Source organism: Pseudopodoces humilis, chromosome 10 (genome assembly GCF_049639895.1).
Source record: "Pseudopodoces humilis isolate 2021_Gansu_Grassland_sample_001 chromosome 10, ASM4963989v1, whole genome shotgun sequence".
Taxonomy (NCBI): Eukaryota; Metazoa; Chordata; class Aves; order Passeriformes; family Paridae; genus Pseudopodoces; species Pseudopodoces humilis.
Genome location: NC_142209.1, coordinates 181,060 through 208,090, shown reverse-complemented (window position 1 = coordinate 208,090; position 27,031 = coordinate 181,060). Strand labels below are relative to the sequence as shown.

General features: G+C 55.9%; 2 protein-coding genes across 4 annotated transcripts; one reads left to right on the top strand and one right to left on the bottom strand.

The window, feature by feature from the left end:
* The first annotated feature begins 3,717 nt into the window (after positions 1-3,717).
* LOC102106255 (regulator of G protein signaling 5) lies at positions 3,718-16,224 on the top strand. Its single transcript, XM_005528630.3, has 5 exons — positions 3,718-3,814; positions 8,903-9,013; positions 11,670-11,731; positions 11,849-12,015; positions 12,484-16,224. Exons 1-5 carry the CDS (start codon positions 3,771-3,773, stop codon positions 12,643-12,645), a joined length of 546 nt encoding a protein of 181 aa, XP_005528687.1. The 5' UTR covers positions 3,718-3,770; the 3' UTR covers positions 12,646-16,224.
* Positions 16,225-16,969: 745 nt separating this feature from the next.
* On the bottom strand, positions 16,970-25,754 carry RGS4 (regulator of G protein signaling 4). Of its 3 annotated transcripts, XM_088060513.1 has the most exons (6): positions 25,628-25,754; positions 24,962-25,198; positions 22,192-22,296; positions 21,180-21,241; positions 20,292-20,458; positions 16,970-18,747 (listed from the first exon to the last, which is right to left on the bottom strand). In XM_088060513.1, exons 3-6 carry the CDS (start codon positions 22,284-22,286, stop codon positions 18,496-18,498), a joined length of 576 nt encoding a protein of 191 aa, XP_087916639.1. In that variant the 5' UTR covers positions 22,287-22,296; positions 24,962-25,198; positions 25,628-25,754; the 3' UTR covers positions 16,970-18,495. The 3 variants fall into 3 exon arrangements, with proteins under 3 accessions (XP_087916639.1, XP_087916638.1, XP_005528689.1); XM_088060512.1 differs by lacking the exon at positions 25,628-25,754 and having other exon boundaries at positions 24,962-25,289; XM_005528632.3 differs by lacking the exons at positions 24,962-25,198; positions 25,628-25,754 and adding an exon at positions 24,687-24,863.
* Positions 25,755-27,031: the final 1,277 nt, after the last annotated feature.

The window sequence follows — 27,031 nt, the reverse complement described above, 5'->3', positions numbered from 1 at the left end:
GGCAGTGAGATGGTGCAAGGCCTGCACTTAGCTCCTCAGCCACCTGTGGGGCTCGGTTCAAGGGGCCACAGAGCCACAGCTCCTGATAAGACTGTCCCAGTGAGAGCAAAACAGCACCTTTAATGCAGAAAGGGAAATGAGAGCAGGCTGGTCAGCATCACCTGCGTGTCCAGAGTACGAAGGCTGGTCACCTGCAGCACTGGGTTACACAGCACACTGCACTCAGCGCTCAAAGAGAGATTTTTAAAAGGGCATGTGCTTATACAAGGGAGTGGAATTGAATACCTGAAGTGGTAAGAACTTAAGGGAAAATTGAGATGAGAGAATAATAAAAAAAAATATTTCAAGCTCTGGAAACTTACAGGTGAAAGGCAAGCCGCAGAACACATGAGGAAAGCATCCTAAAGGCATAAACATGAATTATGACTATGTGAGAAGCAGAAAGTTCTCCAGGGAGGCTCAAGGACAGGATGTGACCAGGCTCTATAGGAAGGAATGAGCCATCACAGAAAGCCTCACTGAGTTACTTGCATTGCCCTTTGCTGTTAGGGAGCTCACACTACCACCATTCCTTGGGGGACACACATTTGCATTGCTGTCCCAAAGCGTGCAGGGGAAAAAGAAATATTTTTAACCCCGTTTTTAGAAGACGTGGTTAAAAGCCTGCCAGAAGGAGCACTCAGATGAACGGCCAAATACTCTCCTGGGTGAGAATTGCAGCGATCCCTTTACCAAAAGGTCAACATCGTTAAATATGATGCTAGTTCTTAAAAAGTTCCAGTGGGAACCAGGAAACTGCAAGGCAGCTCTGCTGCCTTCTATAAAAGGCACGTTGCTAGAAAGGATAATAAAGTCTGGAAATAACAGGGTCCAGGATAAATCGGGTGCAATGGGAGATTCCACACGGCTTTTGAAGGGGCAGCACAAGCCTGGAGCCCTCCTGGAGGAAACAGCCATTGTGTACACAAGACAATCTGCTCCTCAGAGTGCACTCAGATCTCCAAAAAAGCTCTCCCTGAAGGGCTCTTAAAGAAATGAAGCTGTCGTGGGAAGACAAGGAAGGTCTGTGTAGTTTCTTATTGGAAATATTTTCTTAGCACTCCAAAGCCTTGAAACACACAAAACAAACATTTCTTGCTGGACAAAGGTCTGTGGAAAACACAAGCTATTTCTGTGTAACCCTTGTTTCTGCTCAGTGGTTACAGTGTTTTTTCAGTGTTTCAGATAAATTTGTGTTAAAATGCAATCCCAGCACACACTACAGCTTCCTTATCACCCTCCCACACGGAGTTTCCTCCCACACTTTGGACCTCAGCTCCCCAATTTGCTCTGAGCACTCCTTAAACCCCCAGCCCAGCTTTTAGACCCTCGGTCACTGAATTACTGCAGAGGGGATTTGCCCCCCCAGGGCTGAAAGAGGTGAAGGAGACAAAAGTCTGTAGGGAACAGACCCAGAGGGTCTCACTGGGCAAAGCTCCAGGTGTGCAGGGATGGAGCCGTGTCCTTGGCACGCCTGGCGGGGCTCTCTGCGTTCCGAGGGCACACAGCCCTGCCTGCAGCTGGGGGAAGAGCAGGGAGGGGTGCTCGGCTGCTGGACAGCATGCACACAGAGCACCTGGCCCCACGTTCTCCTGGCATTCTGACACTGCTGGGATTGCAGGGGGTTCGTGCTGACAGGAGGGCTGCGGTCCCAGGGGCTCGGCAGCGGGGCTTTCCCAGGAGGTCCCGTGGCCCTGCCGCCCCAGCCCTGAGCTCTGGGAACCGCCAGCCCCTTCCCTCCGAGCCAGGGAACAGCTGGCAAAGCCTCCTGCAAGCAGCACCACGCTCCTGAGGAGCTCTTCAGAGCAGCCCCCGGGCTGGCAGGCGCTGGCCTGGCGCTCGGTGACATCCCGGTGACATCCCAGTGACATCCCGGTGACATCCCGGTGACATCCCTGCTGGCAAGGTGCCGTTTGCATGGCTGTGTTCCTTCAGAGAGTGGGGGCTGCACCCCAGCTGCTGGGAAATGGGGCCACTGAGCCCTGTGCTACCCCTGACCCAGCTGAGGCACCTGCAAGCTCCTCCTGAGCCCTCTGGGAACAGGGCAGAATGAGAACAGCCTGGCAGAGTGAAGCGCCTCCATCCTCTGTGGCTGCTGCTCTTCCCTTCCCCGCTCTGGGACCCGGGGGAGGCCGGGGGGCAGCAGAGGGAAGGGCAGCACACAGACCCCGGCTCTGAGCCTCGCCTGCAGGGGCTCTCATCAGCCCAAGCCGTTATTGTCCGAGCAGCTCATCCTCTGAAGCTTTGCTTCATTCGGTTTCCACCACGAACCGCTACAAAGCCAGCCCAGGCTCTCCAGGCAGGCAGTTTCCAGCAGAATTCCAGCTTGCACTGACTGCACTCGGATGCCTGAATGCAGTGTCTTGCTGCATAATCCCACAACAGTCCCAAAATCCAGCCCGGAGCCAGAGCCAGGCGGGCACAGCTCTGACACAGCACGAGGGAAAGGGGACCAAGAGCTACAGGTAACCCCGGGTTTTACCCAGGGAAATGATGGTTGTTGGTGCACCTGGGTGTGGACAGTCGGGTTGGGAGCAAAGTCCCTGTTCCCAGCTCCCAAACAAAGCACAGAAATGCACATTTGCAGTCACCCAGGAGCCAAGGTGAAACAAATGTCACTGTTAGCCACCGCCACTGTTGAAGCAGTGGGTATTTTAGCCACAGCCTTGAGATCAACAGCGAGACTTCTCGTAAGCACTTTTACTTTTCTGAAAGCCCCAATTTTCACTGGAAAAATCCCACTTGAATGAAGCATTTCTACCTGAAAAATTTCTTCCTCTAAATCCTGACCTGCAGCCTGATGCATCATTAAAAGAAATGCTGTGGGCTTCCTGGAGCCCCCTAAACATCAGCTTGGCCCTTCCAGTTCAATGGGCTGTCCTGAGCCCATAGAGCGCAGGTTTTCCTGTCCTGGTGTGAGGCTGGAGGGAGCAGCAGGGCAGGGATGGGCAGGGCAGGGCAGGGCAGGGCAGGGCAGGGATGGGCAGGGATGGGCAGGGATGGGCAGGGCAGGGATGGACAGGGATGGGCAGGGATGGGCAGGGATGGGCAGGGCAGGGCAGGGATGGGCAGGGATGGGCAGGGATGGGCAGGGATGAGCAGGGATGAGCAGGGCAGGGCAGGGATGGGCAGGGATGAGCAGGGCAGGGCAGGGCAGGGCAGGGCAGGGCAGGGATGGGCAGGGATGGGCAGGGCAGGGATGGGCAGGGATGAGCAGGGCAGGGCAGGGCAGGGATGGGCAGGGCAGGGCAGGGCAGGGCAGGGCAGGGATGGGCAGGGATGGGCAGGGCAGGGATGGACAGGGATGGGCAGGGATGGGCAGGGATGGGCAGGGCAGGGATGGACAGGGATGGGCAGGGCAGGGATGGGCAGGGATGGGCAGGGCAGGGATGGACAGGGATGGGCAGGGCAGGGCAGGGCAGGGATGGGCAGGGCAGGGATGGGCAGGGATGGGCAGGGCAGGGATGGGCAGGGATGGGCAGGGATGAGCAGGGCAGGGCAGGGATGGGCAGGGATGGGCAGGGCAGGGCAGGGATGGGCAGGGATGGGCAGGACAGGACGGGACGGGGATGGGCAGGGCAGGCAGGGCCGGCTGCAGCCGCATTGGCCGCGGGGCTGGCGCCGCTCCAGACTCAGCTCTATTTAGAGCGGGGCCGGCGGCCGGGCTGCACATCCAGCCTCTGCCGTCACCCGCGCTCCTCTCACGGCCCAGGACACCGCAGCCGGCCAAGATGTGCAAGGGCTTAGCGGCGCTGCCCCACACGTGCCTGGAGAGGTGAGAGCGGCCGGGAGGTGCGGGGAGCCCGCGGGACAGCATCTCCCCTGGGGACAGCATCTCCCCTGGGCACAGCATCTCCCCTGGGCACAGCATCTCCCCTGGGGACAGCATCTCCTCTGGGGACAGCATCTCCTCTGGGGACCGGGACCGTGCGGCTCCCAGTGGGGAGGGGCTGGCTGGGGGGCTCAGAGGGGCTGAGATCCTCGGGATGAGCGCTGCTTCGGTCCCAAACCCCCCCACTCTGCCCCGGGGTCATTCTGCCGGCTGACTTTGGGCTGCTCCAAACCCAGCCCTTATCCTCAGATCTTCATTTCCACAAAACACGGAGGAGGAGAGGAGGAAAAAATCAGGAGAGAGGTTTTTCCTTTCTGAGGTGAGAACAGCCCTGTATCCAAAGTGCCTCACAATCCTGTTTTATTTGCCTGCGTGTCCCTCACCCGTGGAACAGCCAGACCTGAGCTCGTGAGGCTCAGCCCTGTACAGAGCAGCAGCTGTGCCCGCCTTGTGGAACCCATCCTCATTCTCATCTCTCTCCCCCCTGGTGCTCGCCCCAAAACCTGCAGCTGGTGCTGGCAGGGGCTCCTCTCCACGCCGTGGGAGCCCATCAGGCTCCAGCCCTGGCCAGTTCCCTGCTGGTTGGAAATGTCCTCTCCTCGCTCCCACGGGCTTCCCAGGGGCTCCAGAGGTGTCACTGCAGCAGCAGGGCACTCCATGCCTCCCCTGAGGAGGAAACTCAGGAAAAGGCTCAGTGAGTCCCTCAGTGAGGGTTCCCTCACACCTGCAAATGCCTTAGCGCTGCCTTTTGGGTGAGAGTTATGGGGAAATTCACCGCCCTGAGGGGAGCTCCAGGGAGGTTCCAGCTGAAATTGTGCCCTGGGGGTTGATGCTGCTTGCCCAAAAGGCAAATTCTCATCTGAGGCACAAACAGGAGCGCAGGCCTGTGATGGTTTCATTGCTGGAAACCTCCAGCCATCCTCAGGAATCCACGCTGACTTTCCCCACTCCCCTGCAGTCTCCTGTGCCATGGGCAGCCAGGAGCACTCTTCCAGCTGTGGGTGATCCCCGTGTTTCTGCTCTCCTATCGCCCTTGCTGTCACTCTTCTGACACTTTTTAACACTAAATCTTCTTAATAAAGATTTTCTCCCACTGCTGCTATGCCAATGTTTTTTCTTCTGCTGTGCCCTCAAATCCTCCCTCTCAAAGGCTCCACTCACGCTCTGACACGCAGAGTCAGGGCTGTGCATCACCTTGCATTGCTCTATGAGGCTTTCCATGTGCCCCAGTGCCACTGTCACGGCTTTCCTGCAGCTCCCCCAGCTTGTCCCCGAGTGCCGGACCCGGGGAGCCAGGATCTGCTGCTGGGTCACTGTCCCCTTCTCCCAGCGCCAGCACAGCCCTGCCTGCGCTCCCCAGCACCATCCCCAGAGCTGTGTGCTGCCTGTCCCACACTGACACCTTCCCCTGCAGCTGCCAGGGCTCTGCAGAGCCAGCCAAGGTGCCCCCCCGACCCGAGGGGCTGCAGCCCCCTGCCCTCCCCAGCACGTGTGTGCCTGGCCTGTTCAGAGAGGGACGAGAGGAATCTCTTCCTGCGGCCAGAGGAGCCTTGACTCCTCTCCAATAGACCATATTTGTCCATGTGTCCACCACGGGGCTGCCACTGCTGCCACTGCTGCCCTTTCAGCATCGTTCCTGCAGCTTCTTGGCTCCTCAAATCCCCTCTGGAGGCTTCTGCACGTGAAGGGGCATTTCCTCCGGCACCTCCCTGCCCCCGGGCACAGCATCACCTTTAGCTTTCAGCCACGGCTTTAAACTCCTTTGAGCTTCTATTTTTGTTTTGTTTTTAAAGCTGGAGTCTCTCCTGGCCCTCCCCAGCAGCCCTTCTTGCTCTTGATATGTTTGACAGAGCCCATATTTTCTGTTAATGCTTCTTGGAAGCTATTTCTCAGACTTTTTCTTGGCTTGCTCCCATATGTTCTCACAGTTAACCTTCCACCATTTACAGTCCTCTTGCTTTTTCTCACTCGGCCATAGCTGAGGTTTTTTTTTAAAAAAAGCCTTTTTTGTTTATAGCTGCCTTTTTTTTCCCCTGCTGTTTAGCCTTCCCTGAAGCCTTGCTTGAAAACTTGTAATCCATCCGCTGGAGGACGCCAGGATGGTGTCTTTAAATAGCCCTTCCCTCCCTCAGCCTGCAGGCTTTCAGCCCACTCCGTCCTTCCTCGCTTCCTTCAACAACCTTCCTTATCTCTGCTGCCCCTCCAGATGTCACCGGGATCCCACTGCTGGGGAATTGCTCTGGCCCAGGGGGAGGCTGCTGCTGCTGCCCCCACACCTGCAGGGCTCTGGGGGTGCCTTGGTCCCTGGGATGGAGCAGGATGGGGCTGCTGAGGGCCTCAGTGCCTCCCGAGCCTGACAGCCCTCGGCCATAAATCGCTGCCAGAGGGTGGGAATCAGCAACATTTTGAGCCATGTCTGAGCCCTTGTTGTGTGAAGCCACCATCAATTGCATCCAGACCTTGTGTAGGTGTTGGCAGGGCATCCCCAGGTGTTGCTCTGACAGCAGCAGAGTCCCAGTCCTGTCTTCCCAGCTCCTTGGGCCACTGTGGGCTCTCGTTGGCTCTCGGTGCCCCTGCTCCCAGCACAGCTCGTGTCATCCCCCTGCCTGCTCAGGAACTCCACTGATGGCATCCACTGCTCCCAAGGTGTCTGCTCCCCTGCCCCCTGCCCCCTGCTCCCCTGCTCTTCCCCCTGCTCCCCTTCCCCCTGCTCCCCTGCCCCCTGCTCCCCTGCTCCCCCGCTCCCCTTCCCCCTGCTCCCCTGCTCCCCTGGCCCCTGCTCCCCTGCTCTTCCCCCTGCTCCCCTTCCCCCTGCTCCCCTGCTCTTCCCCCTGCTCCCCTTCCCCCTTCCCCCTGCTCCCCTGCTCCCCTGCTCTTTCCCCTTCCCCCCGCTCCCCTGCTCTTCCCCCTGCTCCCCTGCCCCCTGCTCCCCTGCTCCCCTGCTCCCCTGCTCCCCTGGCCCCTGCTCCCCTGCTCTTCCCCCTGCTCCCCTTCCCCCTGCTCCCCTGCTCTTCCCGCTGCCCCTGCCAGATGAACCCCCATGGTGTGACACAGGGTCCCATTGCTTGGAAGGGACGGTCCCTGCTGCACAGCACCTGGCACTGGCAGCATCCCCACTCATCCCCCCCGAGCGCTGGGAGAGGGACAAGGTGGCACCCAGCATTTCTGCTCCTGAGACACTCCCTGAGCCCCTGTGTCCCCTTCCTGCGGGAACCTGTGGCCACAGGCACGGATTCTGGGAAAGCAGAGCCAAGGGAGAGGCCAGCCTGTCCTCTCAGCTTTCCTGTGGCACCCTCTGTAGCCACCCACTGCTTCGGTGCTAAGGGGGCTGCCCCTTCCCCTGCCCCCCTCACCTGCTCCCATCTGCAGGATGGCTCAGGACCGTGCCAGGTGGTCCCAGAGCAGCAGTGCTGGCCAGCAGGGTGCCAAGGGGCACTGAGGCTGGCTGGAGAGCCGGCCCCAGGATGGCAGGAGCCAGCTCTGGCTCGGAGCACTTGTCTGCATTTTGCTTACTTGCTTACAGCAGGATGAAGGGCAGCATCCCTGTCCCAGACACCTCAGTGTGGGAGCATGGTGACCTTGTCACCCTTTTCCTGAGTTCCTGAGCTCTCCCAGGTTGAGGTTTCCTCAGAAGCTCTAGCCATGGGCACTGTCCCTGTAGCTGCTGACGCTGTCCATGACAAGTTGTGTTCCTGGGTGTGCCGTGCACCCACGGCGGGTGATCCCTGCTGCAGGGCTGGGCTGCTCCCTCTGCCTGCTCCTGCTGCCCACCCCACGCAAGGACAGCTGCTCACAGACAGGTCTCTGCAGCAGCAGTGGGGGCCAGCTGGCAGGGAGCAGAGCAGACACCCCTGTGCCGGGTCTCCAAATGTCACCCGTGGGGACTGGCGGGTGGAAACCAAAACACAGAGAGAGTTTTACAAGGAGGGAAAAAATCAAAGGAATTGAAATGAAATAGCAGACATAGCAATGGAGCAATCATCCACAGAGGGCTTGTGAAAATAAACAGCAGAGAGGAAAATTGCAGGGAGCCCTAAAGCCAGGGAGCCGCAGCCCAGCTTTGCCAGCCACGCTGAAAGCTCGGCTCAGTTAACCTGTGAGGAGCAGTCTGTCCCCTCTCCCTCACCTCCTGTGCCAGCAAGATGCCCTGGAAACCACCAAATGTTGCTGTGCCAGGGGAAACCCCTGCCCTACAAAGATGGGGGTTGGGGGGCTCTGTTTTCACCCCTTTATTTCTTCAGCTCCATGCAGCACACCTGAGTGTTCCCTGCAAAGCTCAGCTTGCTCTTGCTGCCACCCCTGAGCTGCAGCAGGGAAGGGGGGAAGTGTCCTCAGCAGTTTTAGATGCTCAGGAGCTAATTACTCCTTGTATTGCATGAAAGGGAACATTTTGGGAGACAGCTGGGCCTGCAGCCAAGCCCCAGGACCCCCAGTTTTCTCTGCATCCTCCAAGTGCAGGTCTGGAGCGTGGCCTTGGTGCAGTGGGAAGCGGCAGTCAGCCTTTGGCACTCTTCGGCTCCTCAAACCGTTTCTGCCTCTCTGCACCCAGGAGGTGCCTGTTCACAGGACCCTTCCCATTGCAGAAACGGGCTGGATTTTACTGATAAGCATGCTGTATCTCTCTAGAAGGGCTCTGAGTGCTGCTCTGAGTGGCACAGCGTGGGGTGGCACCACGGGGCAGGTGCCCCCCAGCACGGCACCTTCTCCAAAGGCAGCTCCTTCACCTCCTCACCAGCCCCTCCTCAAGCTCCTCTCTGTAGAGACCGAGTGCTACCCACACATCCCTAATTCAGCCCCAGAGCAGCCTGAGAGCCCTGCTGATGCAATTAGCCTGGCCACAGATGGGCACAGAGCACGGAGATCAAGAGCTGCCGCTAATGCACAGCGCCTGTTTGGAACAGCACAGCCCTCACAGCATCAGGGTCCATTTGTTCATCTGGAATTAATTACAGAGTGGGTGCAGGGCAGGAACTGTGAGTGTCCCCTGCCCCGTTCCTCTGCCTCACCGTCTCTGCTCCTCCCCTGCTGCAGGGCCAAGGAGATCAAGACAAAGCTGGGCACACTGCTCCAGAAGCCTGACTCGACCATCGACTTCATCATCCCCTACCCTGAGAAGCCGGAGAAGCCAGCCAAGGCCCAGAAGTGAGTACTGCACTGGGCTGGGCTGCACTGCCCAGCCCTTCTGGGGTGCAGAGGAGCTGAAGCCCTGTCGTGGGCTGGCACGTGGAGGGCAGCTCGTGGCAGGCTCCTCGTCACCTCCCTGCTAGGTGCAGGCTCAGGAAGTCGTGTCAGGGCAGCTCGAGACGTGTCAGCCAATACAGCTCCACGGAAACTAGATTTCCCATGGAAACTCAATTTACTTTTGATGAGATTTCATGTTATTCGATAAAGGTTTTCCCAGAGGCATACGGCACTTGGACTTCTCTGAGTCACCTGCCTCAGCCCAGAGGTGCCAGCCTTTGCAGCCATCTGCCTTGGGGGCGGCAGTGTGTCCCTCAGCTGGGTGCACAGCCCCACGGCTACACCTGGCTCAGGGCTCGTGGTGATGGGACCTCCTCACCTTACGGCCTTTGGCTTGGCCACTGCTCTCCAGCACCGAGCTGCTGTATAATACTGGCTTATCAACGTTTTTTAAAGCACGTGAAACATGAATTATTTCTCCTGCCAATGCAGGGTGTGGGTTGTGATAAGCAGGGGCACGTTTGCCAGCACGGATCCTGCCTGCCACAGCGCTGCCCTGTGAGAGCTGCCCGTGCCAAGCAGGGCTGGCAGAGCCATCGTGTGGCTCTCACCCCATCGCTGCCGTGCCCAGATGTCTCTGGGACAGAGACACCTTTGTCTCCATCAGCCATCCCCACAGAAAGCCAGAGGACATCTCCACTCCCCCCTGTCTGGAGGAGCTGTTTGCTCCTGCTCTGGCATCACTCACCTGTCAGCATCTCACTCGCAGTCAACATCATCCCAGGGACAGGCACATAATGGGAAAGTGAATTTGGTGGTTTCCAGGAAATCTGGATTGAGTTAGGCTGCTGCAGTGATGCTCCTCCTCAGCAGGGTGAGAATTCACCTGACAGGGACATGGGGGCAGGGACAGCTCTGGTTTTTGATAGAAGTGCAAACACAATTCAGGGTCCAGAAAGCGAAGGATAAGAACCCCCTGTCATGACAAGTGAGGGCTGGTACCCACCCTGAGCAAACCTGGCATTCCTGCTGCTCTCCTCTCCCACTGGAGCCCCCTGGGCAGTGTGACAGGGCTGGGCACCTGGAGCTCCCCCAGACCCGCTGCTGAAGCTCCTGGCCCCCCAGGACCAGGACAGGCTGTCCTGCCCACTTCCCTCCCCGCTCAGGGGATGCTCTGCTCAGCCAGGGGATTTCAGCCCCCGTGTGTGGCCCCTGCAGCACAGAACACAGTGCAGCACTGCCTGCAGGGAGTGGAGACTGTCCACAGCCAGCCCAGCACCCAGTGCTGATCCGGGGGGCTTCCCTTGCCCTCCAGCCAGCGCTGCCAGGGATGCAGGGAAGGAGCCGGGAGCCCGGGCAGCGTGCTCAAACTCCTCGGGGCTTAAATAAGACAACAAAAAAGCCACAAACAAACAAAAAGAAACACCCACAAAACTCTTCAGTCTCACGGCGAACATCGCACTGAAAAATCCTAAAGAGCGGAGGGAGAAGCGGGCAGATGGAAGAGGCCGGAGGTTTCCGTGGGCCGGCGCCGAGGCCGGTGACCCGCAGGGCGTGGGAGAGCTGCGGGAGCCCGGGGCGCTGACCCCGGCCCGGCTGCTCGGGGAGCATCTCTCCCCTCCCCAGCAGGAGAACACGGGGATGCTTCCCGGCCGCCCGCCGAGCCCCAGCTCTGCTCTCCCGTCTGGGAGCCGGAGCCCCGCGGCTGCAGAAGGAATCGCTTCCAGCCCAGCCCCAGCTCTGCTCAAGCAGGGTGGAATTCACCATCCCCACTCCATCCCCATCCCCACCCCATTCCCATCCCCACCCCCATCCCCACCCCATCCCCATCCCCACCCCATTCCCATCCCATCCCCACCCCATTCCCATCCCATCCCCATTCTCACCCCATCCCATCCCATCCCATCCCCACCCCATCCCATCCCATCCCATCCCATCCCATCCCATCCCATCCCCATCCCCATCCCCATCCCCATCCCCATCCCCATCCCCATCCCCATCCCCATCCCCATCCCATCCCATCCCCATCCCCATCCCCATCCCCATCCCATCCCCATCCCCATCCCCATCCCCATCCCATCCCATCCCATCCCATCCCATCCCCTCCCATCCCATCCCCATCCCATCCCATCCCATCCCATCCCATCCCATCCCATCCCCACCCCATTCCCATCCCATCCCCATCCCATCCCATCCCCACCCCATCCCCATCCCCACCCCCTCCCCATCCCCATCCCCATCCCCATCCCCATCCCATCCCATCCCATCCCCATCCCCATCCCCATCCCCATCCCCATCCCATCCCATCCCATCCCATCCCATCCCATCCCCATCCCCATCCCCACCCCATCCCCATTCCCATCCCATCCCCATCCTCACCCCATCCCCACCCCATCCTCACCCCCTGCACTCGGCTGGCCCCCAGAGAAGGGTGCCTGTGCTGTGATGCAGCAGCATCCCCATTCCATCCCCAGAGCACTGCCTCCGCTCTGAGAGCCTCTGCAACTTGTTACTCCTCTCCTCCCCGTTTTTAACGGAATTGTTTAAAAACCTGGAGCCCCGAGGGAGGCTTCCGTGGGTAACCAAGGACCACCTGGGCTTTCTTTACTCTCCTCAGGCCATCTCCGGAGGAGGCTCTGCAGTGGCGTGATTCCTTGGAGAAGCTCCTGCAAAACCCCTGTGAGTTCCCATCCCCTGCATCCCCCTGGTCCCCTCCCCTCTCCCCACGTCCCCCGGGGTGCCCAGCGAGGGCTTGGCCAGTGCTCAGCGAGGTCTCACCTCCCCCTTGGCCCCCAGACGGGCTCGCCAGCTTCCGCAGCTTCCTGCGCTCCGAGTTCAGTGAGGAGAACGCCGAGTTCTGGGTGGCCTGTGAGGACTACAAGAAAACCAAGTCCCCTGTGAAGCTGGTGGAGAAGGCCAAAAAGATCTATGAGGAGTTCATCCAGACGGAGGCACCCAAAGAGGTCAGTGGCCATGGGGCAGGAGATGGTGCTGGGAGGGACGAGGCTGCTGCCCTGGCACCTCCATCCCAAAGGAGAGCGATGGCTGCAGGCCTGAGGGGCTCGGGGGGCTGTGTCCTTGCCAAGGGGCAGCCCCATCCCCACGTGCTGCAGTCCCATCCTCCACAAGCCTGGAGCCCCTGTTTGCATGCTCAGCCTCTGCTGGGCTGTCTGCAGCCACAGGCACCCCCAGACACGCCTGTGCCCTGATGTCAGTCATAAGGGATGCCAGTGTACAGCGATCTTCCTCCCCAGGTGGGCTGTGCAGCAGGGCAGAGCTCATCCTCACAGCTTTGCCACCAGTGATTCTTCCAGGGAAATGAGCCTCCCCTCACCCTTTGTGTGATTGTTGGTGGCACAGAGCAGGCGAGGGGAGCCCATCGCTCAGCCCTCCAAAGGCAGGCTCCCATCCCTCTTACACTCTCATGGCAGGTGAACATCGACCACTTCACCAAGGCTATGACCATGAAGAACCTGGTGGAGCCATCACCAACCAGCTTTGACATGGCCCAGAAGAGGATCTTTGCCCTGATGGAGAAAGACTCCCTGCCCAGATTTGTGCGGTCGGAGTTTTATCATGAGTTGATCAAGTAGCAATGCAGCAGGGCTGTGCAAGGCATCCCCACTGCTTCTGTCTAAACACCCGCCCCTTCTCCTGCAGCTGCTTTGCTTCCTCCATACCACCCTAGAACAGCACCCAGGGGTGTTGCTGAACACCTCCCCCCGTGCTTTGGACCGTCAGATGTCCTGGTGTTTCCTCTGTTGCCATCTCTTTCCTCTCCCACAAAAGACCAATTTGCAGAAACTCCCTGGTGCTGGGACCCAGAAGGGTGAGGGATCAGCCCCAGCCCTGCAGTGCCAGGGGTCACATGGCCAGCTGACACATCCCTGGTGCTGCGGAGCTTGGCAGTAGCTGGAGGCTCTGAGGTGTTGACTTTGTCCTCTTAGGACTCCTTAGAAGGTGAATTTTGCTCCCAGCATTGCCCACACTGCTGGTTTGGCCCAGGCTCGCTCTCTCCTCCCGGCTTCCCAGGGTGCTGCTGACACTGCACAGGTGCCTGCAGGCGCTCCCCTCCCTGGCCAGGCTGAGCTCAGACACCTCCACTGCCTGCTGGGCATCACTTCCTTCCAGAGCAGGCAGCAGCAGTGGCACGTCCAGGGACGGGGCAGGGCAGGGCCAGCGGTGGCACGTACAGCAAGGAGGGCACTGTGACAGGCACGGCAGGGACCGCTGTACGGCACAGCCGGCTGGCACCGGGGCTGAGCAGAGAGAGCTCGGGGTCAGCCTGTTTGCTTCACTCCAAACACAAAAACAAGAGGATAAAACGAGACCTGTTGGTCCAAAACACCAGGACTGTTCAGCAGCTCAGAGCTCCTGCTCGCTCCAGCCTTGCACGACGCCCTGAGCTCCCGGGGCCCGTCCTGTGCCAGGGCACAGCCCTCGTGGTGCTGGGATGGCAGCTCCGGGGCTGCCCATGGGCTCTCCTGTTCCAGTCGCTTCTCCCTGCAGTAGGCACGCCAAAGCAACACTTCTGCACAAACCCAACACAGGGACATCGAGCACAGGAGGGAGGGAGGCCGTGCTGGGAGGGAAAGAAAGCTGAAATTCCAGATGTTCAGATCCAATTTGAAAAATCCAAACCAAACCCAAAAAAACAAACGCAAACTCAAAGCCGTCATTGGAAACATGAAAAATAACCCCCTGGCTTCCAGAGCAGAGTGCAGACCCTGCTGAGTTTGTGTAGCCTGCATCTCTCGCTCCTGCCTCCTCCTGTCTGCCCAGGCCGTGTGTTTCCACAGGCTGTCAAAGCCAGCCCTCTGCTAACAGAATAAATCACACCTGAGGATGGGGCAAGGACATACATGAAAAGCAGCCCCTGGGGTCTCATTTCAGCCTTGAGGGAAACGTGATAAACCCCTGCCCCACAGGCCTGGATGGTTCATTCCCGTTTGGTTTCCTGGTGCATCATCCCCGGGGTCACAGCTTGCAAAGAGCTGCTTCATCCAACCTGGCAGGTGCCAGCAAACACCCGTGCTGCCCGCGGGCTCCCCGGAGCTTCCCCGGCGTGCTCAGCCTCCCTGCCAGCCACGGGACCCCGTGCAGAGCACAAGAGCACAAACAACGGATTCACCAGCCTCTTCAAGACTTTCAAAATCCGATCAAAACCCCACCAGCCCCAAATATTTACACTTTGTCACTATGGTGATGAAGAAAAATACATCGGAGCTGCAGACAAATCCGAGCTGCAGGAAATGGGCTGTGTCTTCCAGGCAGGAGAGGGGAGGCAGGGGAAGGATGGAGGCAGTCACAAACGTGACTCTTTTTTTAAGCTCTGGAGCAAAAGGCCTGGGAAAGTCGGTGCTGGAGCAGCAGGGGTGATGCTCACAGGCATTCCCCTGGGGTGAATGCAGAGGGTGGCTCGGGTGACCCTAAAGAGCCCAAGGCAGAGCGTGAGCAGCAGGAGGGTCCCATCAAAGGGCACAGGACCCTGGCAGTGCCCACCCTTCAGGTGGGCAGCAAGGGGGAGGCGGAAGCAGGGCTGGGTGCGGGATGTGGGGCTTGGCCATCCCCCCTGCTGCAGGCTGCTCCCCCACCTCTGCCTGCACACCCTCCCTGCACCCTCCCAACGTCCCCATGGAGTCAGTACAAGTGGTTCAGCATGTTCGAGCTCCTCATTTACAGCGTGACTCAGAAATGCAAAACCAAACAGGCTTCCCTGCAGAAGGACCTGGATCTTCCATTTCTACTTAATCCTTTGGCAGCTATTTCCAGATCCCCTCACCTGTTTCACAGTTAAATGCCACCACCACCACCAATGCCACAAGGCTGGGATGCCGCTGGAGGCTCTTGCCGTGCACCACAAGGCCTGGGACGTCAGTGCCGCAGCAGGAACACGTGGGGCAGGGAGAAGGTGTCTAGGTATGTATGTGCTGAACAGAAGGGTGCAGGCTGGATTCAGGAGAGACGAAACAGCTCTGTTGGCAATCCCTCCCTGGCTCAATTTCTGCTAAAATGCTGGAAGTCTACTTTGGGGGCTGCCAGTGACCTACCGGGTGGCCAGGAAATGCGGCCACTGAAGCATTTTGGAGCTGTAGGGAAGTTGTGTTTGTGTAGAAGGGTCATTTGGCTAATTACTCGAGCAGGCTTGCCCAGAAAGGTGGCAACACCTGTACCAGCCCCATGGCCCAGCTTTCCACAGGCCCAGAGGTATTTACTATCGGGCTGATGCCAACCATATTTCTGGTATGAGATACTTCATGTATTTTATCACTCTAGCTCTCATGAAATTTGGCATATATAGCAGTATATAAACACAACATGTACTCCTGTATTCATATATACACGTAACATATACACACACATATATACTTGTAGCATGGGCATCCCAACTCCCTGAGTCAGAGAGCCAAAAAGCAGAGTTTCTGGATGTGGTGCTCGGGGTCCATCACAGAGGGGATGTGCGCGGGCTTTGCGTGGTCCCAGACCCTCTTGAGGGAAACCACGGCCATCCAGCTGAGCGAGCACAAAGGTGCATCCCCCAGAACCACCCTGTGCCCGTGGGCTCTGTGCCATCCTGGCACTGGCAGGTGCAGGAGGCAGATCTCGTGTTCCCGAGGGAGCCCGATCTCTGCCGTGGGGCGAGGCAACCCCACGCTGCAGCCGGGGCCGTGGGGCACCAGGCACTGCCTCCACGCCACCCTGGCACCCGCTCCCTGCCACGGGCACGTGTGGAAAAGGGCTCCCTGCAGCTGCATCCCCCAGAGGAACAGCAGGAGATGGTTTGATGTGTGTTTTATGGTGACCTCAGCGACCCGGAGCCTCGCACCTCATCCATCACAGGGTGAGGCACTCAGCTCCTGCCCTGCGTGCTGAGGCTGGGCTCTGCCAGGGCTGCCCAAAGCCCAGTGGCCCAGAGTGTCCCAGAGCTCACCCAGGCTCCCCTCAGGCCCTGGTCACTCCCTGGAGGGTGCTGCACGCTGTGGCCAATGGCTAGAGCTAAGGCAGAGGGGCACATCAGCTCCTCACACCCTGCAGGTTTTCAGTCTGGAGTTCTCCATGGGATTTCCACTGCAGATATTCATGTGGGGAGGATGGGAGGAGTTGTGTTAACCCATGTCCATGTACCACTCAGTAATCCACACATAAACATGTATTTCTGCTACTGTCTCAAAGGACTGTTCATTTTGGCTCTTTGTACTGAAGGTGCAGCATTTCCTTACCCACTGCAGAGCACGCCCGAAACTCGTGCCCCAAAGCCCTGGCAAGACCAAGAGCCTCTGAGAGCTTCTGCCACAATGATGCAGTGGTTTCTCAGTAAACTGGAAAGGGAATCAGCCCAGGGGGCTGATCCACAGAAAACATTGCAAGGCCAGGGCAGCACAGGCACCCCCAGCCCCTCTGCTGCCTCGGGCTCCCAGGGTCAGCTCCTACTCCAGCAGCAGCAGCTGGGCTGCCCCAGGGGCTGAGCAAGGGCCAGCCCTGCTCTTTGCACTCACAGGGCACGGCCCAGGGACAGGCTCAGCTTCCAGATAAAATTTGTTCTGTCTGCTCAGGGTTGCAAAGCACCTGCATCAGGGAAGGGCGCCCTGAGTGGGCTTACCTGCTCCAAAGCTGCCAAGGGGAGCCTCACACTCACCCCAGGCCCTTGGTGAGAGTGGCTAATCCCCATGCTGAGCTGATGGTCAGCCAAGGTCAGACCCATAAAAAGCCCCTATCCCCCAGGCTCGTGGTGCTGAATGTGTCTGAAGGATGTGATGTAAGTGTTGTTCCATCAGCTGTTTCATCTTTCTGTGACTTAATCTCTTAGCGAGGCCACTTGTAACATAACTTTTCCATAACTTTTCAGAGCAACCTTGTCCAATGAACTGGATCCCCGAGCATTTTCTTTTGTTCACACAATGGCATTTTAGAAGGGACTAACGCAAACATTTTTATTTAGACTGCATTCATCATTATTTAAATATCAATACAGTTTTTGCAATAGTTACCAAGAGTTCCCAGTACCAGGGGAAAATAAAACATAGCCACATGCTTGGCCATGTTCAGAGCTTCAGCAAGCCTCTCCATCTTTTAGCTCAACATGCACGGTGATAGGTGTTAGTACACTGCATAAATACAAAATAAAGCACATGTTAAAATAGAAGTTTCTCGATGGGCCTGGAGAGCCACAGCCTCCTCCTGCCATGCCAAAACCCCGGTGTGAGAGCTGTTGTCTGGGCTGGGATGCAGAGCACAGGATGCACAGCGGCCAGAGCAGCGATACCTGGTGAAGGAGAGACCAAGGCTGGGGGACAGAGACACCTGTGCCGCCTCCTGTGCTGCCCCTGCAGTGCCAAAGCCACAGCAAAGGCCACGTCTCACCACTGCAATTAAAACATCAGCTGCCTTCTGGCAAAGCCCCGGAGCAGTCATGAGACAGACACTTTCCTCCTACCATCCTCAGGAAAAGTGAGCCATGCTACTGCTGAAATACATAAATAACACCTTCAAAAACTCCAACATTTTCAAGTACTCCCAAGCAGGGCCTTTCCTCCTCAGATATTGTGGTCCTATTCCCTCACAAGCTGCTCCTCACAAGCCAGGACAGGCAAAGCTGAATCCAAATGGCAGCCCTGGAGTCAGGAACACACAGCTGTCTGCCAGAGAAGGAACACGTTTCTGTTCTGCTCTGCTGGAGGATTTAACCTGGGAGCGTGAAGGTCACAATTAATAGCTTAGGAAATAATGAGCCTCCCCAAAAGTGACAGCTCTGCACAGCCCTAAGGAAGGTCCTTGGCCAGCATGAACGTGGTGCTACAGAGGGAAGAGCTTCCTGTGGTGACCGAGGGAGGCTGAGCTTCCCTGCCACTGTGGCTGTGACGACCGAGGGAGGCTGTCCCGAAAAGTTCTGGTCTCCCTTCAAGAAAGAGCAGGAGCTCTTCCTGTGCCTGGTACTGCAGTGCAGCACAGCCTGAGCTCTGAGCAAACACTCCTGGCAGCCTGGACACTTGGGAGCTTTGAACAGCGAGCCCTTTTCACCTAACCCTTTGCAGATTGGAAAGGGGAGATCACAGTCCCCAGCGTTTCCCTCGGCTTCCTCTGTGCCCACACCTGTCTGGGAGCCATCCAGACGGCAGGAGGAGCGGTGACCCTGCCGGTCTGGTCCCTCTGTGGGCAGTGCCATGGCTGGCACAGCTCCCCAGCAGCCTCCCGGGCTCACAGGGCTCACACAGCGACTGCCCCCAGCTCCTGCCAGACACAGACCCCAGCGCCCCTACACCGACCTCAGAGGAGGGTTTGCTACACACACTGAGCCTGGATTGGGTTACAAATGCTGGCTGTTGCATGACATGGATACAACGGGGACATTAGACAGCTACTGGAGACAGCTCTGTTGCTTCATGCCAATGAATGCTTTTGCTGCCATATATTCTGCAAGAGCCCGGCCCTGCCTTGCTGCAGGCTCAGGCGCACTGAGAAATGATGTTGGAGTTGCAGTCTAAGCTGTGAGTGTGGTTTCTTTTGCAGTTTTCAGGCCCACATCCAGAGCCAGGCGGGCTGACCAAGTCCAGGTAGTAAGGGGACTTGAGGAAACGGCGGTAAGAATCTTTTTCCATGAGGGTGAATATTTTCCTCTGAGCCTCATCAAAGCAGGACAGTGTCGGCTCCAGCATGTTGTGGCTCGTCTTCTCCCGTGTGCACGAATCCAAGTTCACCTGGGGGCCAAAGGGACAGTGTCAGTAGAACCTGTCCCAGAAGGTGAAATAGGACGGGGAAGATCCAAGTGTCTCTGTACCATGTGTGCTCGGAGAGCAGTTGTCTGAAATGGCTGTTTGACAGCCCAGAATCTGTAATCTGTAATCTGCTATCTGTAATCTGCTATCTGCTATCTGCTATCTGCTATCTGCTACCTGTAATCTGCTACCTGTAATCTGTTATCTGCTATCTGTTATCTGCTATCTGTTATCTGCTATCTGTAATCTGCTATCTGTAATCTGCTACCTGTAATCTGCTACCTGTAATCTGCTACCTGTAATCTGCTACCTGTAATCTGCTACCTGTAATCTGCTACCTGTAATCTGCTACCTGTAATCTGCTACCTGTAATCTGCTACCTGTAATCTGCTACCTGTAATCTGCTACCTGTAATCTGTTATCTGCTATCTGCTACGTGTAATCTGTTATCTGCTATCTGTAATCTGCTATCTGTAATCTGCTATCTGTTATCTGCTATCTGTTATCTGCTATCTGTTATCTGCTATCTGTTATCTGCTATCTGTTATCTGCTATGTGTAATCTGCTATGTGTAATCTGCTATGTGTAATCTGCTATCTGCTATGTGTAATCTGCTATGTGTAATCTGCTATCTGTAATCTGTTATCTGCTATCTGCAATCTGCTATCTGTAATCTGCTATCTGTAATCTGCTATCTGTAATCTGCTATCTGTAATCTGCTATCTGTAATCTGCTATCTGTAATCTGCTATCTGTAATCTGCTATCTGTAATCTGCTATCTGTAATCTGCTATCTGCTATCTGCTATCTGCTATCTGTAATCTGTAATCTGTAATCTGTAATCTGCTATCTGTAATCTGTTATCTGTTATCTGCTATCTGCTATGTGTAATCTGCTATCTGTAATCTGTTATCTGTAATCTGTTATCTGCAATCTGTTATCTGCTATCTGTAATCTGTTATCTGTTATCTGCTACCTGTAATCTGCTATCTGTAATCTGCTATCTGTAATCTGCTATCTGCTATGTGTAATCTATTATCTGCTATCTGTAATCTGCTATCTGTAATCTGTTATCTGTTATCTGTAATCTGTTATCTGCTATCTGTAATCTGTTATCTGTAATCTGTTATCTGCTATCTGTAATCTGTTATCTGTTATCTGCTACCCAGCAGAAGCTGGAAACGAATGCATCCCTGCTACCAGAAGAGCTGTCAGGGGAGACTGACACACATCCCTCTGGATGGAGCCAGCCAGGAAACTCAAACTGCACGGGAGCAGCTGAAACATTGGGATCCCAGACCTCTCCCATTTGAGTGTGCACACGGGATGGCCACGTGGGTGTAACTAAACACACCTTCTCTCTATCCAAGCTTAATATAAAATCAATAAAAAACACACCACGTCCTTGCTAACTGGCAGAGAAGCAGAACCTTCATCTCTTGTGAAACCACTGACCTCTGCTTGCCTGTGCTGCTGCTTCAGAATTCAGGGTGGTGCCTCTGTCCGAGGAATGCTCAGTGCACATACCTCTTTCGTGGCCTGCACCGAGATGAACTCATCATAGATCTTCCTGGCCTTGGGGCTGAGCTTGGCTGGTGACTTGGTTTTCTTGTACTCCTCACAGCTGACCCAGAACTCGATGTTTTCCTCACTGTACTCAGATTTGAGGAAAGCACGGAAAGCAGCCAGCCCTCCTACGGATTGTCCAAAGGGAAACAGGTCAGGTGAGAGTGCTGGTCCCTGAGCCCCAGCAAACAGGGACTGTGGGTTCTTCCCAGAGAAGGAGCTGCCAGTGGGGACAGCTGGTCCATGCCAGCCAGGCTGGGATTCCCACAGGCCCCGTGGGGATGTCACACGTGGGGATGTCACACGTGGGGATGTCACACGTGGGGATGTCACACGTGGGGCCCAGCTGCCTGCTCCCCGCCGTGACCTCCAGCATCCCTGCCAGGGGAACACAGGCAGCTCGTGTGCTCCCAGGAGGCCTCGAGGAGACAGCCAGCACGCTCCACAGAGTCTCAGACCATGGGAACAATGTGAAGGAAACCTCAAGGACATCAGTTTAGCCCACAGCTGATGGGAAGACAAAGTCTCCCATGGGCTCAGCTGCAAATAATATCTCCAATTTTTGGTTCTCGTTTAACCCACCACTAACTGTAGGTCCCTCCTCTTGCACAAGGGCTGAACCAGCTGTCTTCACAAAAGAGACAACTCAGCAGGCCAAAACCACATTCACATCACATTGGGACTGACCCTTGGGCCTGAGCAAGGGATCTCCACCCCTCCCTGAGGTCTGTGTGGCCAGAGGAGCTCCTGTGTGCCCCTAAGAGCCAGAAGATAATGTCCCATGTCCCCTCCTGGGGCTGCTCACAGCACACATGCTCTGCAGGCAGCCAAAGGGCCCTCTTCACTTACTGTCATGATGGATCAAGTTTTCCAAAGAGTCTGCCCATTTTCTGACTTCCTCTTGGCTAAGCCTAGGAGGAGACAAAGGGAGAAACACAGGGCTGAGTAAAAGGGAGTGCAGAAAGGACAAATTTTGTTTGTTTCTCAGCACCACTAGAAAATCTTTCTCCCTGATTCTTTTAAGAGCATACACAAGAGACTGAGAATGAAATACCAGCTTGTTTAACAGATACCTCCAGGGATCCCAGATCTAACTCATGGGAATTTTGGGTTGCAATCCTCATCACCAGCCATGGGCTAGAAATGAATTTTCCTGGAAAAACTGCCGTGGAATTCATATTTATTTTTTGCCTGGCTGCATCTCTTGCTGGAGCACAGAGCTGGAATAACTCAAAGGGCTGATTCCTTTAACCTGGCAGGGGAACAGTAGCTATGTGCAAGAGAGGAATGTGGGAACTGGAAACACACAGGGAGCACTTCCTGCATTCATCCCCTCCCTCATCCTGGAACACCCTAAGGCTCATCTGTTCCAGGAGCAAACCTTGCCCTTTGGAGTCCTCTTTGGAGAGAGAACTCTCCTTGCAGCTCGGGGAGAGCAGAGATGCCCTGACAGGCTGCAGGCTGTTTTGTGTGCCTACACCTCTGTGCAGCTGTGTGGACCACTGCACAAATGCAGCTCAAAGAGGCAGGGATGCTGATCCTGCACTGGGTCTGGAATGGATCATTCCCCGGCACAGGACACTGTACACACCCTCCCCTGTGCTCATTCCTATGGAATCATGGAAGTGGTGGCAGGAAGGGACCTCTAGCTCAGCATTCTTCATGGAAATTGAAGTCCTCAGGTATGGATGGTCAGCTGACAGGACTATCAACACCTCAGGGCTGTTCCCACACTAGATCCAAGCACAGGTGCTCAGGAAGGACTGGGAAGCAGCAGCAGAAACACTACTGGAGGAGTAAACAACATGCTGCAGCCAGTCTGGGATTAGATAGCCAGATAGGTGACAGCACCTGCTCTTACCTCTGGCTTGCAGATACCTTCTCCTTCTTGCCCTGGGAAGAGCTGTAGTCACAGGAATCTGACTTCTGCAGCAAGAAGCCCAGACGGTGCTTCATGTCTTTGGCACTGAAAGCAAAAAAACCAAGGAGATGAAGACGATGCTTTGCACTCCCTCTGCAGCCTCCTCACTGCACAGGCTCCTCCAGCATCACTCAGTGACACAAATGCAGGTCACTGACAGGGACTCCAGGGCTGATTTTCCACTCGTCGCATAATGCACATTTTTATTTCTAGACAGATGCAACAATGCCAAAGAAGTAATTTCTCGTGTTCAACAGCTTCTTGCTGAGGAGGTCATCAGCCTGGGAGCAGGTGGCAAAGGGGGAGAAGCTGCTGTTTTCTGACTGTTTACAGTGAAAATATTGCAATGGAAAAGCACCACCATGCTGTGTGTGTCATCTCTCCTGGAGCTGGTCTGCCCAGCTGCCAGCCTGTGCTTCTTACACCCTTACTAATCCTTTCTGCAGCCCCTGCCATCTCCCCACCTCCCCAGCCAGCCACAGGAACTGCAGGGCCATGGCAGACCACCCCAGCAAGCCCATGACACACAGGAAAGGGAGGAAGTCAAGGGCTTGGAGCAAGACTGTGGGGTGAGATCAGGGGATGAGCCAAGAGCTCCACCACAACCAGCCCACGCTGACTGCAAGCTGCTCCCTTGCTCCAAGGAAAGCTCCTCTGAAGATTCATCCCTAATTCTGTTCCACCTTCCAGCACGCTCAGGACAATAATTTCCTCTCAGCAGCTCCTAGATATGCAGCTGATAGTGGTCTTGGCACCTCTCTTGGCTTCCTTCCAGTTTGAGGGGTGGGCAAACCACTCCTGCTTGCTCAGGGGCACAAGCCCTGGTCTGCTCCAGGGTACAGCTGTAGTGTAAAGCAGGAAATTCCTCTCCCTCTCCCCAGCCTGGAAAAGAGCAAGAGGCTGTGGCACAGGGCTCCAGTAGCTGCTCAGCCTCCCAGCTCTGCTCTTTGCTCCAGCACCCTGCCAGGCGTGCTGGCCATAGCTGATCTCACTGCTTGCCTCAGAAATGTTCCCTTAACAGCTCCAGCGCTCAGGGAGAGCAAAGGGAGCTCACAGCTGCTTCAGAGCAGGGTGCCTGTGACCACCACCACCATCCAGGCTCTGCCCAGGCACACATGGAGGGGCTCTGGGCTGCCAGGCTTGGGCTGCTGTCGTGCTCCTTGCCCAGGAGAAGGAGAGTGCTCAGGTCTGCAGAGGGGTGGCAGCAGGAGGGAACAAGACACTGCTGCTTGCAGCCAGTCCCACAGCTTTCTGGGATTTCGCTGGGAATCCTGCACAGAGGTGTTTAAAAGACATGAACTATTCTTCCTTGCATTTTTTCAAATTTCTTTTTATCCTCATCAAATGTTCCTGCCAACTGGAAGTGTCAACACTTTTTCCTTGTATTCTCAGCACCTGTTTTCAAATCCAACCATGAGCAGGAAGCTTTATCCTCCAGATGGGAGCCATCTGAGTCTCTGCTCACATTTTCCCAACTCACTGCACAGCTGTGGGCAGCAGCCTCAGGAGAGCTGCTGATGGCACCAGTGGGCAGAAAGGCAGCGCTGCCTTCCCGAGACCCGCACGAGCTGGGATGGGCTGGGTGAGAAGGGAGCGCTGTGCCTCCCTCCTGGGCATCTCCAGGCCCCAGAGCACCTGAAAGGGAGTGACAGCCCTCCAGGAGGGCTCATGCCAGCCTAGAGACCCCTGGTGCTGGGCTGTGGGGCAGGCTGTGCTGCCGAGGGCACGTTTGGGGCTGTGCAGGCTCTGCTCTGCTGAACCCACACACCAGGGTGCAGCCAGGTCCTGCAGGGCCACAGTCCTGATTGGCACCACACGATGTGTGATGAGCCCCAAACAGCCCCACTGTGCCCTGGGCTCCAGCCCAGCCTGGCCCCACAACAGCCCCACTGTGCCCTGGGCTCCAGCCCAGCCTGGCCCCTCAGCATCACCCAGGGAGCTCAGGCCGATCCCAGCCCGGCTGGTGCCGCATCCAGAGCCAGCGTGCCCCACATCCCTGCCTGCTGGCACACGGGTCCCTGCTCCTGCCAGGCTGCATTTCTGCCTCTGAAATGCATTTCAGGCGATAATCCTTAATTTTCGTCCTGTCTGCCTTGCTTCCCCATTAAAAGAATCAAGAAAATTTAGCAGAGAGGAGTCAAGGGAGAAAAGGGGTGCGAAGACTGCAGCAGAAGCAGCTGACAGGAATATCAAAACATCGCAAAGCTAAAAGCCGCTGGACTTGATGATGGGGATGATGGGAAGAAAGGCTTTAGAGCTCCCACAGCTTTCCGCAATTCTGCTTCTAGCTGAAAAAAACCCGAAACACAAAAGCCTCTCAGCAATCATTTGTCTCTAATCTCGCAAAATAATCAGAGCCAAATCTGTCCTCCCAATGCATCAGCGTGTCTCCGGGCTAGCGAGACCATCAGCAGATGCTCAGAAATAAACAGTACCTTTTTAAGCAAGTGGCTGGCAGCGCAGCGAGTCCCTTGCACATCTTGCTGCCGAGGTCGGATGAGTATTCCAGGAAAAACAAGGAGGAGGAGGAGGAGGAGAGGCTGCGGCGGCTGCGGGATCGCGCTGTGTTTTATAGGCGAGCCCGACAGCCCGGCAGCGCTGGGTGACCCAGTCAGGAGTCAGCAGCAGCACCCGGCCCCTTCCTGCCCACCCAGGAGGAACAGGCTGACGTATAAAACACAGACAAAGCGTGAGAGATTGAAAACCTTACCAGAAACGAAGCTCGGTGTCTGCCTGCAGAGGTGGACTCTTTTAAAAGGGCTCAAAAAGCTCCGGGGACTTCCTCTGTTGCAGGAGGTTGGAATGATGCAGATGAAAAGCAGATTTTCGGGGGGGTGGGGTGGGGGAAACACAGGCAGGAAAAAAGGTCAGAGAATCAATTCTGAGAAGCGAGATGAGCTTTGCCGGTTCCTCTGTTAATTTCCTTTCCTCTGCTATTTAAAGTAACCTGGATCAAAAAAGGGACAAAAATTTTAAACAGAAAAGGTTACTGTAATCCCAACAAATGAAGAAAATAGAGCTCTTAAGGAAAGAAGAATGTAAATTCACCAGGGAACTACCCAGGCAGATGAGACTTTCCAGTTTTATTCTAGAGTCATGTGAATATATATTTTTGGTGAGGCTGCAAAAAAAGCTCGGGGCGGCGGGGGGTGCTGAGCGCTATTGGAATTAAAATGTGCATGTCTCAGCACAGAGATCTGAGGACAGCTCACGTACATGCGTGGAAAAAAAGGAATTTAGGATGTTGGCAGCACATCTGCCTTAGGTATGGGTATCACTGCAACACCTTCTCCGTTTGTTTTGCAAAATGAAAAGCCAGACCTTGGGACTCTGGTATCCCCAAGGAAAGATGGTTAATTAAAATAAAAGGCTTAACTGTGCCTGCCCAGAGAAGTCTTTGAAGCAGTTCCGAGGGTACTTTGTGCTGAAGAATGAAGCCACGAGACACCTGCAGGGGTGTCTGCCCTGCCCTGGCTCTGCTCTAGCTCCAAGGAGAAGGGAGTGATTTCAGCTCCCTCTCCTCAGCCCTTGGATGGTGCAGAAGGCAGTTGCCCCTCTAGGGACAGAGAGAATTGGCTGATATTTATCGAGTTGCAGCTCAGCACAGCCTGTACCATCCTCATCAAAGAGGGGAAGGCTTTGGGCAGACGGCCGTGCATATGGGCTGCTGCATCTCCAGTCCTGCTCCTGCTGAGAGATAAAGGAGCCTCTGATTAGCAGCAGGCTGCCTGCCCACACCACCCACTGCTGCATCCCTCTCCCAGAAACCTCCCAGTGCTTTGCTCACCTCTGCAGAACCTGCAGGATGAGCCCTTCCCTCCTGTGTCCCTAAAGCCTCCAGCCAGCAGCACAGAGTCCAAAGGCCAGGAGAGTTTACCTCCCTCGGCATGCTGCATCCTCTCAGATCATTAATTGTGCTGAAAGGCAACGCTCTAATTAACTGGAATAGGCTTTTGTAGGAGCGTGACTGTCCTGCTGCCAAACCTGAGGCAACGTGCCTGCGAGTCCTGCCCCGTTCAGACTGAAAATCAGCTCCAGCTCAGGGCAGTGTAAAACCTCACCTGAGTGAATGTCCTCCTCCTTTAGCTGGGGAGCTGACAGCACTTGTGTGGATCTGTAGGCAGCAGCTGAGCACTGGCAGAGTTGGCTCCTGAGCTCTCTGGTGTCTTCTCTTTGGGGAGAAGTCGAAGGGCAGAATATGGCAAACAGAAAAAAACGTAACTAATTATTTACTAAATATCTAATTGATTTAATTTGACTATCAAACTTGTGCAGTGACATTTAAACAATTCAAGAGCTCATCTGGCTGACACAAATCAAGGTGTTTGCAAACTCTAACCTTGCCCTTCTCTCTGGCAAGGTTAGAGCTCTGGCTCAGGCAGGTCCCAAAGGCTGCTTGCTAGGGCAAGGAACTTCTGTGCAGAACACAAAACTCTGCAGTTTGTCTGCAAAATGTTGCAGAGCCGGATTTAGGAATGTCACACTTCTCTGTGGATTGCAAGCACATTTGCTGCATGGCTGTAACACTAAGATGCTGGTGTTGACAACATCAGGTCACCTTCTGCATTTCCCAACTTCTCTGTGAGCAGGCTGTAATCGGAATTTCTGGCACTGCAATCACAACAGCCAGCCTAAAGGGCTTTTAAGACCATCCTCCCTGGCCCAGGCATGGAGACTCCTAGAAGTGCTGCAGTTGAAATTTCCCTTTTTCCAGTTCATTAACACTGACTGGCTCAGCCTGGCCCCCATGAGAGGAGTTTGGGTTTGTGCACTGTTTCTC